The following is a 13,346-nucleotide window of genomic DNA, read 5'->3' on the forward strand; positions in this document are numbered from 1 at the left end:
AACATGGCCATGGAGAACAGTAGCCCATAAAGGCATCGTTCGTCTAAGCTGGTGCCACAGCATGGATGGGAATTCAGAGGCACCATCTCTGGATGTACAGGTAAGAACTCTCCTGATGCTGGCTATCAGACTACAGTCAATGGTGAGGATATTTCTGCCCCCATCCCAGAAATGTAGGTTTTAGCAACAGTCTGTTAAAAAATAAAACTATGATTTTACCCTAAGTTCTACATCTTTTGTTTTGTTTTGTTTTGTTTTTTTGAGACAGGGTTTCTCTGTGTAGCTTTGGTGGCCGTCCTGGAACAGGAAAGCTTTTGTAGACCAGGCTGGCCTTGAACTCACAGAGATCCACCTGCCTCTGCCCAAGTGCTGGGATTAAAGGCTTGTGCCACCACCGCTTGGCTGCACCTTTAAAAAAAATGGATCATGTAGCATCTTATGGGTTTTTTTGGTGACACGTGTATTACACTTAACATGAGCACAGTTGCGGCTTGTATGTGACCCACCTGATAAATGCCAACACCCTTACTAGCTAAGTAAGCATTAGGCTGTAGTTCAGAGTTGGCTGGGATGTCTACAGTAACTCCACAGACCCATGAGCTATTTTGGACTCTGTCCAGTAGTAATGGATAAAAAGGCTTGGCTGGGACATAGCATAATGGTAGAACACTTGCCTAGTATGCACCAAGCCTTGGGTTGGTCACCACCACTGCAAAAAAGAAGGGAGAAACAAAAGTCTTGCCTTGCTTTTTAATTCACCAGTGGACTAGATAGAGTAGTTAGAAGCTGGGACACTAAGCCCAGCTCCAATGTGCTGTTGATAAAAGCTGCCTATAAGGATAAGTGAGAGGCTGGAAAAGAAATCCAACAGTTGAACAACACAGAAGGGAATCTGCAGACACAGCTTTCCCGCAGTTCCTGTGTTGACGGTGTATTGGCCTAAAATTTTTTTTCTTAACAAAAATCAAGTGGACTCACACTTGCTCCATCCATGATCAGCACGGACTTTCTGGGCGAGAGATGAGAAAGATAATACAGAGCAGTGCAGGCTCGGACGCCATCCCGAATGGCTCCAGCGGCTTCCGTCCATGAAACCTTTTCTGGTTTATGAACTATCACAGGGAAGAAGAAATAATTTATTAGTGCCAGCTCTTAGATCCAGTCAGACTCAGTTCTACTGCCATGGACTGCTGACCCTGCTTCAATCTCCTCTACACTTGAATGTTTCCCTGTTTTTATTCTTCTGCACGGAGAAGCCATTCTGTTATGAGATAAATATACCCAGAAGGCACATACGGCACAGCTTCAGGACCAACTATAAATCACACAACAAGCAGCTGCCTGTCTGGGTTGGCAGTCAGTGTTCCAGCCTGTGCTGTGCAGTTTCTCACCCTCCTTCAGAGTTCATCATGTCTGCATTCCTCTGCAGTTCCACTTCTGCCCGATTCTGACCTGAGCTATGCAGAACCACACACTGTGGGTGTGTATATGACACAGAGCGTCTGTAGACTCAGCTCCACGTTAGATTTTAGATGGGAATTTCCTTGTCCTCATTAGGGAGGCCACAGTGGCGCTTTCACTTTTTTCTCTCGTGGAATGGGCCATGTGGAGATCTTTGCTGGTTTATCCACTTGTTAGCTGATGAACACTTGCTTCCAGGGTTTGGCAGTTAAATGGCACTGCTAAGGATGTCAGGGCATTGCCTCTGGAGAGAGAGAAGCAGGCCCGCAAAGCACATGCTGCTCAAGAGTCTCCCATGTCAGTGCAGGTGCTGGCTCTTACTGTGACATCATTTGCTTTCCTGACCTCTCCCCTCATGTCTGCCGGCCTTCAGAGTCCTCTTATGAAGTGATTGTTGACATCTTGGGCAAACTTCCTACTTTCTTTATTATTGTTTTATGGGGATTTCTAATGTATTTCAGATGATTCTAAGCTGAGTATCCTGCAAAATGCTTGAGACAAGACGTGTGTTGAATTTCAGAATATTTGCATACACACAGTGAGCTATGTTGCAGACAGAAAAAAATTCCCAATAGAAAATTTATTTGTTTTACATATATTTTATGTATATAGCTTGAAAATAATTTTATTTTATTCTTAAAGATTAATTTATTTCGATTTTGTCAGTATTGGTGTGTCTCCACATGTCTGTACACCACTTGTGTGCAGTGCCCACAGAGGGCAGAAGAGGGCGCTGGGTCACATGAAACTGGAGTTACAAACAGTTGTGAGTGCCACAAAGGTGCTGGGAACCAAACCCAGGTCCTTCAAAAGAGCAGCCAATGCTATTAATATTAACTTCAGGACCACATCTTTGAAAGTGATTTTATTCAGTATTTTTAGCAGGCCTTCATTTTGTCTGTAAGCTGTCATATGCAGGTAGGTGTGGAATTTGACTTGTGGCATCAAGCTGGTACTCCCAAGTTTTAGAGTTTAGAGTATTTTTTATTTCAGACTATAGCTATTCAACATTTCAACTTGATTGCTCTGCTTTTCAATCCCTCTGGTAATGTCTTTAAGAAAGCAGTGCTGGGTGACATTGAGAGCAGCTGACCGGGTGCCACACTCCGATCATAGTACTGGAAAGCTGTACAGAGGGATATGAGTCAAAGACCAGCCTGAGCTACATAGCAAGACCCTGATTCAAAACCAAAACGGGCTGGCAAGATGGCTCAGTAGGTGAAGGCCTATGCTGCCTCTCCTCAGGTCCCGATGACCTGAATTCAATCCCCCAGAAACCACATGGTAGAAGGAGAGAACTGACTTCAGCAAGATCTTCTCTGACCATCATCTCACCTGGACCATGGCATGCATGCACACATATGCACACATCACACACTACATGTAAAAGCAAAACCAAACAATATATAAATAATATTCTAGCACTTCTTTTCTTAAAATCCCAATAATGCCTTTCCATTGCACTTGGGGAAAATGTAAAATCCTGATATAGTTTACAAAGCTCGAAATATGCCTGGGTAGCCAGGTGGTAGTGACGCACGCCTTTACTTCCAGCACTCCGGAGGCAAAGTCTGGCAGATCTCTGTGAGTTCAAGGCCAGCCTGGTCTGCAAAGTCATTTCCAAGACAGGCTCCAAAGCTACTCAGAGAAACCCTGTCCTTAAAAACGAACAAACAAAAACCTAAATATATATGTCTGTGTGTGTACATGTTTACATGCATACATACAGATGCGTGGGTTACCTGGGTATCTACACACATTTAATCCCAGAATGGGGGGGGCAGAGGTAGGCAGATCTCTGTGAGTTTGAGACCAACCTTGTCTACAGAATGAATTCCAGGAAATCTAGGGCTACAAAGTGAAACCCTGTCTCAAAATTAAACAAAAAACCTTCCCCAAGCCCCCTCAAAATGGGATGATAAACTAAAATAAAAGTTGTATATTATCTCCCATCAAACTGTTTCTTCAGATTTTGACTAATTCTTGTGTTCAAATAAATGTGGTATTGTCACCCCTACAAACAATCCTTTCTGATTTGACCTCCCTTTGTGAGTCACGCTTCTCCTGTGACCTGGTCAGAGCAAGCACCAGTGCATTAACAACAGACTAGTGCCACCTAGTGGGCAGATGGAGCATTCACACAATATGGGGAGAATTCCCAAAGCTGGGAACGAAACCAAGTACTATCTAGAGTATTTCTTTCTGAAACTCTTCAGGACAAGTATAATCTACATAAGTTTTCATCCTTGGTTCCTGGTCACAACTCCCACTGCCCACTTTATTTTCTAAATGACTATAAGTGTATCTTTCATTAAAGTATTTGGACCTTTTGTTCTTGGTTGCCTGATCAATGCAGGAAAAAGATGGCTTTTATATTGCTGGGGTATGTCAATTCAGAAGCAAACTCCAGAAAGCAAAGTCCCTCTGCCTTTATACACTTGACTCTATTGCTGTTTTGGTCTTGGAGTTGGCCTGCCTATAAAACTCTGACACACTTTTCCTGGTAGCAGATATGAAGACCTCCATTTTCTAGTAGGGGTCCTGCCCCACATCCAAGAGGAAGAAAAGGAGAGAGAGAGAGAGAGAGAGAGAGAGAGAGAGAGAGAGAGAGAGAGGGAGGGAGGGAGGGAGGGAGGGAGGGAGGAAGGGAGGGAGAGATCCTGTGCATATCTTCATCTGTGTTTATTTGTATCCTTTACTCTCCTTTACAGTAAACCTGTTCTTTACAAAATTTAAAATGACACCTTCTATTTTGTGTCAGTGCTTTGCCTGCATGTACGCATATTATGCTCCGCAGGCATGCCTGGTGCTCTCGGAGGTCAGAGAGGGCGTCCGATGCCCTGGAACTGCAGCTACAGATGGTCGTGAACCACTGTATGGGTGCTGGGAATCGAACCTTGGTCTTCGGCAAAGCAACATGTGCTCTTAACCACTGTGCCATTCCTATAGCCCCCACCCTCGGCTCACTCAGCCTTCTTACAAATGAGCCTAAAGAGGGAACCCTGAGGCCCACACTTGTGCCTGCGTCATAACGAAAAGCAGTCTTGTGGGACTGAGCCCTCAGTCGGTGGTATCCATGCCATCTCCAGGAAGACAGCACCAGGAGCCAAGAGAACTACGTAGGAATGAAGGACGCCTAGTGTAGAAGCGACTGCTGTGTGGAGAGAGCCCACACTCAGTCGGAAAGATCCATGTTGAGTACAAAGCAGAAGAAATGGACTCTGCTTTTTCTCTTTCATTTTTACCTACCCAATACTATCCCAATTTTGCTGATTATGAAATTAGGTGTGGAATAATAATTGGTTTGCCTAAAGCCTCATAGGTAATAAGGTTGAGTATGTGACCTAAAGTATATCTATCTCTTAAGTTCACCTATACACATTTTACTTGTGTGGCCTATTTGGAGGCAATATTCCCCCCATAACATTTTAGTCTGGCATATTTTATCAACATTTTATTCACTGACATAATCCCAATATTTGGAAGGCTGAAGTAGTAAGAGAATTAAGAATCTGAGACAAGCTTAGGATACTCAGTGAGTCTTGACTGAAAAGAAAAACAAGGGAAGACTCGGAGGAAATGTAAAAGGTGCACATATATAATTCTAACCACACACACATATGTATACACCATTCGTGCAGTCCTTCAAAAAACTTTAAGGGCAATAAAACTATATTTATTTAAGATTCTAAAAATTGGTGTTTCTTTAAGATTTACTTTTATAATTTATGTATGTGTGCACACACATCATGCACCATAGGAGGCCCGAAGAGGGCGAGGTATTCTGTGTTGCTGGAGTGATAGGAACCTGTAGGCTGTAGTGATAGGTATGGTGCTCTGGGATCCGAACCCAGTCCCATGATAGAACAGAGTGCTCTCAGCTCCAGAACCGAGGTTCCACTGCCTGCTCCAGTCTAGCACCTGCATTAGATGCTCACTGCTCGTTATGTTATAAACAAATAAATATGGATCAATGACAGCTACACAAACAGAAAAAATGAGCATTATATTTCTTTTTAGTTTTGGCACAGAAAAAATGGTAGAGACAGATGAAAATGTATGTCCAGTTTTGAATGAAAAAAATAAAAATTATTTTTAAGTTTGTCAGAATGCAAAGCATTGGGGCTTGGGAGATGCACTTGCCATCAAGTCAGGTGACCTGCGTTCCATATCCGGAACCCACACGGCAGGAGAACACTGTCTGACTCCTACAAGTTGTCTTTGACTGTCACACATGCACCGCGGCATGCCTGTCATCCTTCTGCCCATATGCACATGCACACAATAAGTAGCTAAATGTTTAAAAAGGGAGCAGAAGGACAAAACAGCTAAACTAGCTGGAGGAGTGTGCAGTTTGTGAAACTATGCACATTTGGGAGGTGACGTGGAACCTCACTCTTGGGGTTGGTGAAAGAACAGAACTTATATGAACCGAAACTGACTGAGTGCCGAGTTCACAGTAAATAGTCACCAGGCTAAGCATGAACAGAAACTCAAGTTGAATCTGACATTTCCCAATGCAAAGTCTCATTGAAAGCACTGAAGTCATCTTCTGCCCATAAAATAGTAGAGCTGCAAACAGAACATGGTTTCCTAGCTGAGTCTCCTCATTAGTGCATAGTGAATGTGACCAGGATTCTCACCTAAAGGTCACACTGCTGGTGGTCATTTGTCAGTATTTTAAAGAACTATTTTAAAGAACTGTTACCCTACATACTTTGGTACACTTCTGGACTGTAACCCATCTTTCTGCTTTAGACATAAAACCTGTAAGCGACATCATTTGGAGGTAAACTCTATAGCTACGGTCCTTGTTCCCTTCCTTCTGCTCTGTGCTAGCATTCTTCAGGGCTGGGTGGGATGTGATGACGGCACCGTTCACCTGGCATGCATCCAGCACCTTACATCAGGCAAGCAGAACCTTTCACTGCTGACTGATGCCCAGTGGGGCTTTGTCTTGTTGCTGTTTATTTTTTAAGCCATTTGGTTGTGAACATGTGTTCATGTATATTTGGGTGGACATACCCGTGCACAAGCAGGTGAGGAGGCCAGAGTTACATGCTGGTTGCCTTCTCAATCATTCTCCATCCTATTTTCTGAGATAAGATCTCTCATTGAACTTGGGTGCCCTCTGATTGGTTAGGTTGGCTGGCCCGCAAGTATAGGGATCCTCCCGTCCCTGCCTCCCTCAGCATTGAGGTTATGGGTTGTCAGGACCCAAAAATGTGACCCTATTCCACCTAGTCTAAAGGTCAGAGTCTGAGCTGACTGTGCCCTCTCACAGTTAGTAAGTGTGGCTACACATCCTGATCTAGGGTGTGGTTACTTAATGTTCTGGACTTTAACAAAGTCCATAGAGGTAGATCCACTCCACCCTGACCAAAGGTCAAAGAATTTAAGAATATTTTGGCTCCTTCTTTTGAAATAGGAGGTTTGACCTAGGGAGTGGCTGCCTTCAGAATACTTGGTCTAGGGTGGGTTCACTGCCAAAATATCAGGAAATAATGGCTTCATGTCTCAAGTGTTGGAGCCAAGTAACTGTTCTAGTTGTACTTTGTATCATGTTAAAGCAGTCTTTTGCCTTCTTCCCCTGGTAAGGGAAGTCCTTCTGTATATGTGTTGCTTTCATTGGTTAATGAATAAAACTACTTTGGCCTACAGCAGGGCAGAATAAAGTAAGGCAGGAATTCCAAACAGATACAGGCAGAAAGGAGGCAGAGTTAGGGAGATGCCATGTAGCTGCTGCAGGAGACAGATGCTGAATACCTTACAGGTAAGCCACAACCATGTGGCGATACACAGATTAATAGAAATGGGTTAATTTAAAATATAAGAGTTAGCCAGGAATATGCCTAAGCTATAGGCCAGGCAGTGTTGTAATTAATACAGCTTCTGTGTTATTATTTTGGGTCTGAGTAGCCAGGAAACGAATGAGCAGCCTCCGTCAACATTCCCCCCTTTTGTATTGGGGTATAAAAGTGCACAAAGGCAAAACTGTGGGTGAACTCAATATGGAGATGCACTGAGCTGCCCTCTCAGTACTATCCTGTGTCTCTGTGTTCTCTCTTACCTCTTCTTCCCGCCTAACATTTCTAACCTCACGCTCTGATGCTGGAAGATATGAACCCGCCGCCGCTAGAATTGCAGCTAGGAAGGTGACAGAAGTCACCCCACAAAGGTGGTTCCTGACAACAGGTGTCCACCACTGCCTGTGGAATTTGTGTGGCTTCTGGAGTCTGAATACAGGTCCTCAGGGTTGTGCAGCAAGCTCTTTACTGAGCCACAGCTTTGCTGACTGTCACTCCTTACACTCAGCTTCTATAGCAAGCACTGTCCTTAACAGTCCTAGCTCCTAAGTGTTCTTCATCTCTTCTAACTGTAAACTATCTTGTCATTATTTTCAGGAAGTGTGTATGTATTTAGGAAATACCCAATATATAGTTTCTCATGAAAAACTGAATATTTTTATTAGCAACAGAAACCAAATATAAGCATTCTTAATTCTTTCCTGCCTCAGTTTTGACAAGTACTGTCTGATTTTGTACATTTTTTTTGTTTTAGTTAATAATGAAGAGTTCAATGGTATAGCACTTGCTTAGTAGGTTGGAGGCCCTAACTTCCATCTCTAGCAACACACACACACACACAGATACACACAGATACACACACACACACAGAGACACAACACACACAGACATAACACACACGGACACATACATATACAGATATACACACACAAACACACACACATAAACTGATACATACACAGACACACAGAGACACACACACATATACAGATACACAGACACACACACACACACATGCACACACTCAGATCAACCAAGGGCAAGACATTTTCAGATTTTGATTTGAATAAAATTTCAGAACCACGGGCAATGTTAGTAAACCTCACAGGTTTACACACATGCTTAGTCTAAACATTAATTTTATAAATAATGTAAGCTACACGTGTAGCAGTTATACTACAGGTCAGTGAAATAAGACTGATAAAGTTCCAGATGACTGGATAGCCACATACCTAAGTAATGCTCATGAACTTGAATAACTTCACAGAGTCCAGGGTCCTCTGAATCCAAGGGCAAAATTCCTAAAAATTAAAACGAGAAGTTTAAGGGGGGAAAAACGCCCCAAAGGAATTCATTCCCCATGCACTGTGTCCATGTAAACTCTGTCCATCAAGTCACAGCGAAGGGAGCGATGTTGCTGCTCCTGTCCTGTCATGAGCACTGGGACACCAGTGACCCCTCTTCTCTCTCCCCTGTCACTCCCGAGTGACAGTAAAGACCATGTTCTCTGTCCTACCGCCAGCTTGCAGTGTCGGGGCCCCTGTTTCACAGGCTGCCCCGGTGTGACTTCAATAAAGGCCTGTGCTCCTGGAGGCTAGAAAGATTCTAACTCTGCTCTCTTACAAAAGGAAACTTGGGCAATACAGAGTGTTACTGATTTCTTGGGTGGAAAAGTAAAGGAATAAAATCAGCAGTTCTGGAAAATGTAAGTCAGAGGCCCCGTGAAAGCTGAAGACACCTTCCCACATATCTAATCTTTAATGGCATTCTCCAAGGCTCAGTAGGACACTGTCTGTGAAGATGTGGAACAACAATTATAAAAGTGACATTCTACATGTGTTTCATGGCTGTCTGGGACACAAGCATGAACAGATGGTTATAACATTCTTTCAATAATTATGGATAACAAACTGCAGGGCTGGAGAGATGGATCAGTGGTTAAGAGAACTTGACCTCTTCTAGAGGCCTTGAGCTCAATTCCCAGCATCCACATGGTGACTCACAACCATTTGTAATGGGATCGATGCCCTCTTCTGGTGTTTATGAAGACAGACCATTCATATACATAAAATATATGAATAAGTAAATCTTAAAATACAAACAAACTGCCTCAAGTTAATTTTCAGTTTTACAAGAGAAGCAGAGAGCTCTCTAGGGTTCAAACTGGGGTGGAGAACAGAGGTTCTACATGGCCCACTCCATCAGCAATCTTCAAGCCTTGACCTGTGACTAGAAATTTCAACCTGGCCAAACAGGAGGGACCAAGCAGGAAAGTTGAGCGTCAGGGTGAGCTTGAGGTATGGCCACATTTCTATCTATGTAAAACAATTCTGATAGCTAGATACTTGCAGGCTCTCGGTTTTCTTCAGCAATGATACTTGAGAGCAGATTTCCAAAGCCAGGAAAATATTTTTATTTTTGAGTGTTAGGATTGAACCTTAGGCCTTGTAATGCTATACTCCCAGCCAAATAAAAGCATTTTTATATGAAGTAAGGTCATAATGAACATTAATAATGACACAGAAAAAAAGATGAGATGACAATGAAACACAGGGCAGGAAACAGGACCCGTGAACTGCAGCTTACCGACTACCTCATCATCCGGGTGAAAGAATGATACCTTGGTGCCAACTGAAGAGCAGAAAAAGGGAAGCATTAACATCACAAAATTACTAAATATAATTACTTCATTTAATTAAACCTCTTTATTTTACTGCATGTATGGGTATTTTGGCCTTGTGTATATCTGTGTACCTTGTGCATGCTTGGTGCCCATGGAAGCCAGAGAGGGCATTAGATTTCCTGGAACAGTGTTACAGACAGTGTGAGTCACCTTGTGGATGCTGGGAATCAAACCTGGGTACCCTGGAAGGGCAACCGGTGCTCTCAACCACTGAGCCACTTCTCCAGCCCCCTAAATTTAATTTTTATTTAGCTATTAAAACAAAGGAAAAGGCCAGACAATGAAATCATCCACAAGAGTGTAAAAATCCACTCAGTCCAAGGGTGAAGAATTTGTGGAAGGTGGAGCACTTCAAGTCTCATTTCTCTTGACAACCTGAGTTACATAGGTGTTGACACTTTCTGTACCACTGCCAATGTGGCTGACTTTCAGGAGACAGGCTCAAAGAAAAACAACACCTTCTGTGGCTTCTGATGGCTGTTCTCTACACCCCCACCGCTTGTGCTAGGCACATCTGTCATCTCGGCCACAATGGGGAATTTCTGTTGGGAGCCGCGTGTTACTTTGATGGGGCAGTGATGTGGGAGTGATTTCTTATTAATAAAGAAACTGCCTCGGCCCTCATAGGACAGAAAATTAGGTAGGCGGAGTAAACAGAAGAGAATTCTGGGAGAAAGAAGCTTAGTGAAGGAGTCGCCATGATTCTCCCGTTCCAGACAGACGCAGGTTAAGATCCTCCCTGGTAAGCCAGCTCGTGGGCTACACAGAATATTAGAAATGGGTTAGAACAATATGAAAGAGCTAGCCAATAAGAAGCTGGAACTAGCCGGGCCAGGCAGTGTTTGAAAGAATACAGTTTCCATGTAATTATTTCTGGGCATAACCTAGCCATGCGGGCGGCCGGGTGCCGGGGACGCAGCCTCGCTGCTCCTATTTCAACAGGGCAGGAGAGATGGCTCAGCAGTTGGGAGCACTTGTTGTTCTTGCAGAGGATTGGATCAGGTTCTCAGTCCCACAAGATGGTTCACACTGTCTGTAACTCCAGTCTGAGGGATCTGCTGCTCATTCTGTCTTCTATGGATACACACACATCCATGCAGGCCCGCACACAGTGCACACACAGTACACACATGTACACACACACACACACACACACACACGTTTGTAAATAAAAAAAAAAGCAAAAAATTACTCTGACTTGGTGGTAAATAAGTTCTGATTGGCATCCAGAAAGTTTCTGGAACTTTATTTTTCATTTTATTTATCATTATTTTGTGCATACATGAGTATATGTCATGGCAAACATGGTGGTCAGAGGACAACTTTTGGGAGGTGGTTGCTTTGCAACCAGGGAATGGACTCAGGTTATCAGGCTTGTGTGGTACAGTACTCTTACTGGCTGAACCACCTCTCTGGCCTCGTTCTGGGAACTTGGACTCCAGCCCCAGATGCATGTGTGTGCACATACAAGCTCAACTGCTAAGAGTCTTTTTGTTTATTTTTTTGTGTGTTCCCCCCCCCCCAAGGGAGGGTTTCTTTGTAGCTTTGGGGCCTGTCCTGGAACTAGCTCCTGTAGACCAGGTTGGCTTTGAACTCACAGAGATCCGCCTGCCTCTGTCTCCCAAGTGCTGGGATTAAAGGCGTGTGCCACCACCTGAGTATTTTTTTTCTAAGACCTATAAAATGAAATAGGAAGAAAACAGTCCAATGCTGATGACTGCCTTGTGCTCAGAGTCTTACACCTTACAGTATATTTATAGCATCCCTTATAGTATATGAATAATATACCTTACAGTATATTTATAGCATTCCTTATAGTATATGAATAATACACCTTACAGTATATTTATAGTACACCTTATAGTATATGAACAATACACTTTACAGCATATTTATAGTACACCTTACAGCATATTTATAGTACACCTTACAGTATATTTATAGTACATCTCACAGTATATTTACAGTATACCTTACAGAATATCTTACAGTATATGTGACCCCAAATCTCATCTTTGGTACTCAGCAAGTAACTCTCAGTATGCAATCTGTTCTCCCTCTTGCTTGCTTTCTCTGGGGACCTTCCTGTGCCATTACCTCCAGTTCTGGCTCTGACTCTCTGAGCTTTTCCTCCTGTTTCTGGGTGGTTTATGTTCTCCTGGGATTACCTGGCTGCTTCTCCTGGCTTCTTTCACACTCTTCATTCCACTATCCCTCAAACACAGGTATTCCAGAGGTTCCTTCTTAGGTCTACAGGCTCCCTGGCTCGTCAACTCTGATTTGTGTTCTGTTTCTCTACACACTACCTGTACAGCACTGCTAACCCCAGCAGCTGTCTACTAGACATGACAACTGAGAAACCATTTTCCTTTCTGGAACTCAACCAGTGCAGGCCTGAACTTGTCACAATGATGTTGCTCACAGCTCTCGCCTTTTCTCATTCCCCACGGCCGATCAACTATTAATGCCTGCTGACTTCATTTCCTCAATTTTCCTCGGTCAGTCCCTCTGCTCTGCCCTCACTGCCCAGCTTATGGACAGGTACCTCTCGAGTGCTGTCTATGACCCTCCCAGTCCTCTTGTCAGGAGCAGGTTTGCTCGAGTCCACTCTAAGAGCCACCCTAACAATCTCATTTGTAATACTCACAAGAGTCCGGTTGGCTTTCGTCAATTCTCCTGTTTGTTTCTTTCTGAGAACAAGTCTGTGTTCATTCATTCTTTGTTCACTATCTTTAATTCTCTTCTATTTAAAGAATACTTTTCCTTTTTATTTTTCTGCCAGCTGTAAGGGCAGAACCCATGGCCATGAGCATGCTAGGCAAGCACTTTCCCACTGAGCCACACACTCGGCCCCAACACTATCCCTTTGTATAGTGTTTATAAACAAGTCCAACTTACTATGTAAGTCAGCTGTAGACCAAAATGTATACAACATCAGCAACCACATTAAATGAAGTTTTCCAAGTCTGCTTTATGTCAGGCATTTAACAGTGGAGTGGTTCACTCATCTAAAACCAGAACTGTCGTTTCAAGGAGAAGTAACCAGTGAAACCTTTTTGATTACCCTAAAGTATTTTTTTTAAGTAAATAATGATTTTTAGCATATAGAACAGGAACCCTATGTATCTGAAAACTTTATTTCTAGAGCTAGCCAATATTCACTGACAGGTATTCATGATCAATGTGTGTCCACTCTTAGTGCACATACATACATGACTGATGTGTGTCCACTCTTAGTGCACATACATACATGACTGGTGTATGTCCACTCTTAGTGCACATACATACATGACTGGTGTGTGTCCACTCTTAGTGCACATACATACATGACTGCTGTGTGTCAACTCTTAGTGCACATACATACATGACTGGTGTGTGTCCACTCTTAGTGCACA

The 13,346-nt window shown here is 43.3% G+C and overlaps 1 protein-coding gene across 4 annotated transcripts in view; it reads right to left on the bottom strand.

Moving 5' to 3' along the window:
* Nucleotides 1–13,346, bottom strand: part of Cryzl1 (crystallin zeta like 1) — a 42,419-nt gene that overhangs the window by 8,192 nt on the left and 20,881 nt on the right. For 3 of the 4 annotated variants that reach the window (XM_050164790.1, XM_050164792.1, XM_050164793.1), the window contains exons 5-7: nucleotides 9,855–9,899; nucleotides 8,501–8,569; nucleotides 979–1,112 (exon numbers count right to left, since the gene is read on the bottom strand). In XM_050164790.1, the coding sequence (XP_050020747.1) occupies nucleotides 979–1,112; nucleotides 8,501–8,569; nucleotides 9,855–9,899 (248 nt within the window). The remainder of the gene's footprint in view (nucleotides 1–978; nucleotides 1,113–8,500; nucleotides 8,570–9,854; nucleotides 9,900–13,346) is intronic. The other variant, XM_050164794.1, reaches the window with a different exon arrangement.

The sequence above is a fragment of the Alexandromys fortis genome, unplaced genomic scaffold (genome assembly GCF_014885135.2).
Source record: "Alexandromys fortis isolate MF-2015 unplaced genomic scaffold, M_Fortis_MF-2015_v1.1 scaffold_162, whole genome shotgun sequence".
Classification (NCBI taxonomy): domain Eukaryota; kingdom Metazoa; phylum Chordata; class Mammalia; order Rodentia; family Cricetidae; genus Alexandromys; species Alexandromys fortis.